The sequence below is a fragment of the Propithecus coquereli genome, unplaced genomic scaffold, assembly GCF_000956105.1.
Source record: "Propithecus coquereli isolate 6110/MARCELLA unplaced genomic scaffold, Pcoq_1.0 Scaffold146, whole genome shotgun sequence".
Taxonomy (NCBI): Eukaryota; Metazoa; Chordata; class Mammalia; order Primates; family Indriidae; genus Propithecus; species Propithecus coquereli.
The window spans coordinates 1437672-1445145 of NW_012138969.1; the positions used below are offsets into that span (position 1 = coordinate 1437672).

Consider the following 7474-nt stretch of genomic DNA (forward strand, 5'->3'; position numbering starts at 1 on the left):
TGATCTGGATAATGAGAAACATTAGGATCACTATAGAAATAGCTTATATTTAATTCTTAAGTGCCCAAATGCTGGGATTATCTTTCTAGTGCTTTTTTTTTTTTCCTAGTGCTTTTTGACATGATCATCTTTCACTTTGATCCTCAGTTTCATATATAATTAGATAACTTGTAAAACTGACTATCTTTCTAAATCCCATGGAGGTTAGAGGTAAGATGAGCTCTTGTAAAAACCAAGTAAAACTGAGGAAAGTCAGACGAACAAAAAGCTGAAAACGTTTTCTGACAATTTATTCCACAAGCTTTATCATTTCAAATTTCTTACAGATGAGGCCAGTTTTAATTTTAAGATGAGAGAAAAGTACCTTGTGTTTGTATGCATAGTCACTCTAATGCAGGGAAGAGGTTCTATAGCTCAGACAAGGTCTGCATGGCAGAAACTGCACCTGAATTCAATAGTCTCTTGAGTTGCAGGTCTGGGAGGGCTATGTTTTTGGATGGGAAGCCTCAAGTGGCAGCATGAAGTTAGCAAGCACAGAAGTGGACAAGATTTGGAGCTGAGAATAAAACCAGGGCCATGGGTGCCATGGTGCAGCGGCACTCACCCTTGACGCCTACTCTTGACAATGGCCAACTTTTCCTTTCTACCCCATAATAATGATAACATCCAGAGTTACTATTTATTGAGCTCTTTCAAACTATACTAAATATTTTACACATATCATCTCATTATCTTCACATCATCCCTAGAGAGGGAAGGCATTAGAATAATTAAACCATTTAATCTTCCTAAAAACGCTGCGAGGTAGGTACTATTCTTATCCTCATTTTATAAACGAGGAAACTAAGGCACAAAGAAATTTAGTAATTTGCTTAAGGAAACATGGCTAACAAGCAGCAGAGCTGGCTCAGAGCCATTATTCTTTGCCTTTGATACCTGCGTGGAATGTTGTTGAATAGTGCTGACTTACAACCTTGTAGCTACACTATACTGATAAGTTATGGTGCAAAATGGGGCTTTAAGAGAGGGACCAGAGGCAACATGTACTCGCTCAAGAGCCACGTGACTTGGCTTTGCTTCTGATACATGAAAGTGAATGGAAAATGGCTACTAAATAAGAGACCCCTAAACAAAAACAAAACCAAACAAACAGAAAAACAAAAACAAAATCCCGGCTGCACTTGGGCATAAAAACAAACAAACAAAAGAGACCCACCACAGGAGTGAGATCAAAACCATGACGCAGGAGCAAAATCTCTTGCCTGAGAGAGCTGGTACTGCTGCCAATGAAAGGAATGAGATGAGAATCTGACACGGAAGTGATATCTGAAAATCTCAAAGCATGATTGAGGGTGGAAAAAGCCCTGTGGACATCTTTAAGGCTAGTGAATCATTTCTTCTCATTCTCTTTCTTGGAATTGGGGTAAGTCGGTCAGACATCCATGCAGGGAGTCAGTCCACAACATTCACTGAGTACCTTTTTCATGAAGTACTCTTTCTAAGGCCACAAAGTTCCTAGTTGTGAATGTGTAGTGAGTACGGTCTTTATTTAATGTTTGCAAGATTGGGTTCTTAAGAAGAAACGTGTTCTGCAAATTCCACACGCTATCAAATAATAGGAAAAGTGATTTGAAGAATGACAAAATCGCCACTCCCAAATTCCACGCTAGAGTTTTAAGAGTAATTAGATCTGTAGTACTAAAGAATTCAAGTCATTTAAGGGCGACTGCTGTTCTGTGACCAGTCTTACACATTTGGTCCCAACCTCCTGGGACCATTTCTGAGTCATAATAGGAAAGTGGTGCCTCTCCCTTGTGTTTGTGAATCCATATGGTTCTACGCAGGGCTGCTATCCCTCCCTAACTTCTGACACATCCAGGCAGGAAAGTAAGCACACATATTTACACAAGCTACAAGGCTGTGCAAACAAACTCTTAACTGGTTAAAGGGCATTTTTTAAATGGTTTTTATTTCTTACAATTTTTAATGATCTTTATACATCTAAAATCTGTTCTATATTCTTTAGAAGTCCTTATCCTTATTCTCTATAAGTAGTTTCCATCAGTGTTTTTCCCCCGTGCAACACCAAGCTCTCTCAATTAACTCCTACATCCTTTTTATTACTAAGGGTATAGGTTTTCAAATAATAAATGTAAATTTTTCCTAGTGTCCATAAGCTGCCAGTTAGCTAAGAATTTCTATTATTTTCATTAAGGCGTTAAAAATGGGTTCTCTTTTGAAATGCACTTTGTGAATATACTATTCTTTCACTTCCATGGGTTCCACCTTAGATATGATATGTTTCAAAACTTTTGAGGCCACATCAGCTTTTCTACTTAGGGTTTTGCAGAGGTCAGATAAAAATGGACTCAACTGTTGGCTAGGAATTGAATTTCAGTAAGGGAGAAAAAGAAGCTTATTATTTAGCAAGTCAACAAAAAATGTGTTCTGGTTTCTCACTATACCCTTTAAAAATGCAGTGTTAACTTGAAAACAAATAAATACACCAGAAAATGCTAAACATTAAAAGCCAGTACTCCTTTTTTAGTATGCTATTTCTTTATGATAGTTAATAGTTAATTTTGACTTCTTATAAAGGTTTGAAACACCAGGAATGAAAAGAAAACTGAGTTATTGCCAATAATCCACTCCAAATAATTGACTTGACTACATTTTTATATAACTGAAGGTCACTAGTTTTCTATTGCTTTTGTTCTTACTTTTCAAATAATGGATGATTAGTGTTGACCTTCAGCTTGTCGTGTTCTCCATGCCAGAGCCAAGATCAACTCATAGGTATTTATTTATTTAGCTAACTTCACCATTAAGGCTGCCAAAGAGGATCCAGGATGGAACTAATTTAAAATTGCAGGTGCGTAAAAAGGATAAAATTAAACATTGTACAGAAATGACCTCATGTGTTTTCGCAGCATCCATGTAAATAGATAAAAGGATTATATTAGTCCCACTGTATAGATAAGGATACTGAAGGAATAAGGAAACAAGTATATTCAACATTTATTGAGCATCTATAGCAGGAGAGGTGCAGTTTGGAATATACCTATGCTATGGTTTGAGTGTGCCCCCCAGAATTTATGTGTTGTTAATTTGGTCCCTGCTGTGGTGGTATTGAGGGTGAGACCTTAAAGAGGTGATTAGGTCATTAAGAGGCCACTCTCTCAGGTCTGGGTGGATTCTTACTAGAGTAAGTTCTCACTCGGGATTGGATTATTTATCTCGAGAGTGGGTTGCTATGAGGCAAGGTGGCCCCTTGTATTTCTCCTCTTTCACATGTGCCTGCTTCTCTACCGTGCTATGACACAGCATGAGGCCAACACCAGAGCTGATCAGATACTGGTGCCATGCTCTTGAACATTCCAGCCTCCAAAACTGTAAGAAATAAACTTCTTTTCTTTATGAATTACTCAGTCTTGGGTATTTAGTTATAGCAACAGAAAACAAAGACAATCTAAAAATAAGCTAAAGTCAATATCCATCAAGTGGTCAAAATCTAGTGGACAAGCAGATAGTGAAAAATGCAATAATAAAGACACAGAATGCAATGGAGGAATAGCGGAGAAGGTAACTTCTGTTAATTGGAAGATTTTGTGGAGACGGAATCTGAACCAAGCCTTAATAGGTAGTGAGTATTCTACAAAGATGGTGAGGTAGCAGAAGAAACAGTATGAGCAAAGGCACAGAAAGGATATAGGATGAGAATTTATTTAGCTCTTGCATAGGATTTGAGGGCGCCGCAGAATAGAAGAAAGAGAGGAAGTGTCCAGATCTGAAGTTTGCAGATGTCTTTGATGCCAATTCTGATAGTCATGTAGAGGAAGGAGTAGGGTAGAGGGAAATCACCCTAGAAGGCCATTGCAATGGTTCTGGAAAGAGGTACTGAAGGCTTGACCTGAGCAGAAGTAGGAGTAGAAAGAAAAGCAATGATTTTAAAGAGAACAGAGGTGGAATCTATATATTAATAACTTGGCAACTGATTGGACACAGACCATGAATAAAAAAGATGAGGTGAAGATAATTCTGATGCCTTAATTTGAATCAGAGAACATAGTACACTTGCGCCAGACATATGTAAATTTTTACTAGGGAGGAAGTCAAAATGTGGGTCTAATGATTAGGACAGATAGTGATTTAGAAATCAACCATGATATGATGGCTGAATCCATATGAGTAGAAGAAATCACCAGGAATAATTAGAGTACAAGAGAGAAAAAGGAAAAAAAGAAAACCTCAAGGGAACACCTCCATTTTAATAGAGTGGAAAAGAGGAGTGAAAGAAGAGGGGTTATTGATGCAGCCGGAATGGTCAGTCAGAGGGGTAAGAGGATAACAGGATAACAGGTAACGTGATAGAAGTCATGGAAGAAAAGTTCCCAGAAAGAGAGCTGAATGCTGCTGAGGGTGTAAGTAAGCGATTTATTGTGGCCATAGAGGTTATATCCAAGCTCCTAACCTCTGTACCTTCCTACTGAATTATCAAACAAGAAAAACAATATGATTTTTCAAGAGAAGTCTACTTGTCATTTTGCCAGTGGACTGGGACTCAGTCGTCGAAACTCATTGCAAATTCCGAACTCCTTCATGAAACTTTCTTTGCGGCCTACAGAGCTCTCCTTACATTGAGCTTTTAAGATAACTATAATTAATAGGCCTCACATGCTCTCCTTCATCCTTGTAGTACAGCGCAGTGGTGAAATGCAAGGGCTTCCTCAGACGCTGGTTGGAATCTAATCCAGCAGGGTGCTGAGGGCTTGCTAACTGTCTCTAAGCCTTGGTTTCCTCGTCTGCAAAAGGGGAATGGTGCTACTTGCTTATTAGAGTTGATAACCCTCAGCATGATGCCATCAAAGGCTCAGTTCATTTTGCTGTTAGTGTGTTTTGTAATTTCCCTCAGGGCAGAGGACTACTCCAGCACTATTCCCTAAGGCAGGCAGCACCGACTTGGGGACGTGCGCCTCAGTCAGCCAGCCCTCGGGGAAACGTCATTCGCAAGAAGAGGGATAAATCGCTGGCAGCTTTCCCGGGACTCGGTAGCCCACCGAGGGAGGGTTGGCTGCCGGGCACCGGTGGAGTGGGAGCCCGGCAACAGCCCGTGACCCTCGGAGGACCACACGTCCCAGGGTGCAGCGCGCCTACCCGGGGCACAATTTAGCGAGGAGGTTCCGCGTTGGCTTGCGGGAGCGCCGGGGAGGAAGCAGTGCACGCTGGGACCGGTAGTCCTCAGGTGGCCACTCCGCGGATCGGAGGAGGGTCGAAGGGAGAGATCCCTCCCCAGTCCCGCCTTTTGTCCACGTCTCACTTCTCCTGGCCAATGCCCTCTCCTGTCGCCGGAGCCAGCCCCTCTCCGATGTGACCCCCATTGGTCCTGAGGCTCAAGGACTGCGGCCCTACCCGGAAGTAGCGTTGGGGGAGGCGGTTTCCTAGACTACGACACCGGAAAGCTGGGGGAGGTGCTCCCAACCTTTGAGGGCGGAGGGCGGTGGCGGCGCTGTCGCTGGGGACCGGCTCTGTGGCTTCGGGAAATAGTTTGGCGCCGGCGGCTGCCCGCGTTACTTCACATCCCGCCCTCGGCACGGCTAGCAGCCCCCTTGCCACCGGCGTCCGGCAATGTGGCCCACCGACCGGGCGTAGCAGCTGCGCGTGCGCGGAACCGGGGGGCCATGAGCGAAGCCGGCGGCTGCCGGGGCTGTGGGTCCCCGGTCCCCCAGCGAACGCCATGGAGCCTGGTGGCGGCGACGACCGCGCTCTGCCTGGTGTCGGCCACGTCCGTGTGGACGGCGGGGGCCGAGCCCATGAGTAGGGAGGAGAAACAGAAGCTTGGGTAAGAGTGCTTGGCAGCCTAGGGTGGGTTTCCCGGTGAGGCTGACCACGGGCGAGGTGGCTGTCATTGCGACCCGGGCGCGCAGTCCTCTCCTGTCGCGGCTATTGCCGCGCGATAACCCTGCAAGGGTGGACAGGGTCTGGGAAGGTGGGGGCAGCCGTTCGCGACGTGACCCCGAGGGCCTGTCGGGTTATCCCCCGGGCGGTCGGTGTCATGTGCGGAGCCCTGAGGCCAGCCGCGATGTGTCAACGCGGCTGCCATGTCCGTGGCCCGCGAAGGGGGCTACAGCCCGTGTCGCTGCGCGCAAGAGTCCTGTGGTTGCCTTTCGATGGAGGGATGGTTAGATTTCTCGCACAAGTGAGCTCTCAGCTGGGAAAATGTTGCCAATCTCACGGTAGTTAAAGAAATGGTGTTTACACCTGTTACGGAAAAGGGGGCGTTCATTGGAACTTAAACTTCACACATTTTACTGTTTCCTTGCAGTGTTTTCTTGCACTGCATTTTCATAATAGAACAGAATAATAATTGGTGTTATTCAAATCCCCAGTGAAGTATACTTATTCACTTTACTCAGATTAGTTTTATCAGTCTTGAAAGTGTCATAAAATTATCAATTATATTTACAACGTTTAATTCAGTGAATAATACTAGTATACTCGAGGTCCCACAAGTGAATAAGAAAAAAGCCAAGAACCAGTAGAAAATGGGCACAGGACATGAGAAGTTAAGTCAGAAGAGGAAATGCAAATTGTAGATAAACATGAAAAGTTACTCAACCTCATAAATGTGAGAGATGCAGATTAAAACAGCCCACCAGATTAGTAAATACAATACACGGTAATACAGTACTGGGTAGTTAAGGTGTGAAAAAAAACTTGGTAGGGCTGTGAATTGTTGTAACTTACTGGCGGTATGTCTTAAAATTGAGATTGTGCATATTTCTTTGATTCATCGGTTTCGTGTCTGGAATCTACCTCAGAGAAATAAAAGCACTATTTATGTAGAGATAGGTGTACAAGGATGTGCATTTTGAAAGAACTATTCCTCGGAGGCAGGTGGTTGAATATAGTGCTTCTGTATTATGGAATAATATTCAGAAAAGAAGAAGGAGGTATGTCATTGGAAGACTATCCAGAATATATTCCTAAAACAAAGAAAAAAACCCCAACAAGTTGTAGAATAACATATATAGTACTATCCCATATTTTTTTTAAATGAAAAAAATTTTCTAAGCTTGGAAAAAAGTGGAAAGATGATTGTTGCATGGGGTTAGGATGGAGGGGCAGCAGAACCATCCTTTAAACCATAATTACTTTATATATTAATGCTATTTAAATCATTGTAACAGTCTTATATTTCTAAATAAAATAGCAATAAAGTACATTTAATGGAAAAAAGTTGAAGTATCAACTATCAAAACAAAATTACCAGTAAACTAATAAGTATCTTAAATTTTCTCTCTTCGTGAATTTAATATATCATTGATAACTTTTACTGAATACCCCACTTTGGGCACTTTACATATGTTATCTCTGTAATCCTCCCTCTGTCTTAATGAGCTGGATGTGGTCCTCATTTTGCAAATGAGGAGGAAGTCGAGACTCAACGGTTGACTTGTTCAAGGTTGCAGGGCTT

General features: G+C 42.7%; 1 protein-coding gene across 1 annotated transcript in view; it reads left to right on the forward strand.

The window, feature by feature from the left end:
• The first annotated feature begins 5430 nt into the window (after positions 1-5430).
• The window catches only part of EDEM3 (ER degradation enhancer, mannosidase alpha-like 3), a 121047-nt gene continuing 119003 nt past the window's right edge, over positions 5431-7474 (forward strand). Inside the window, exon 1 of the mRNA XM_012639963.1 lies at positions 5431-5839. Within this exon, the coding sequence (XP_012495417.1) occupies positions 5679-5839 (161 nt within the window). The 5' untranslated portion in view covers positions 5431-5678. The remainder of the gene's footprint in view (positions 5840-7474) is intronic.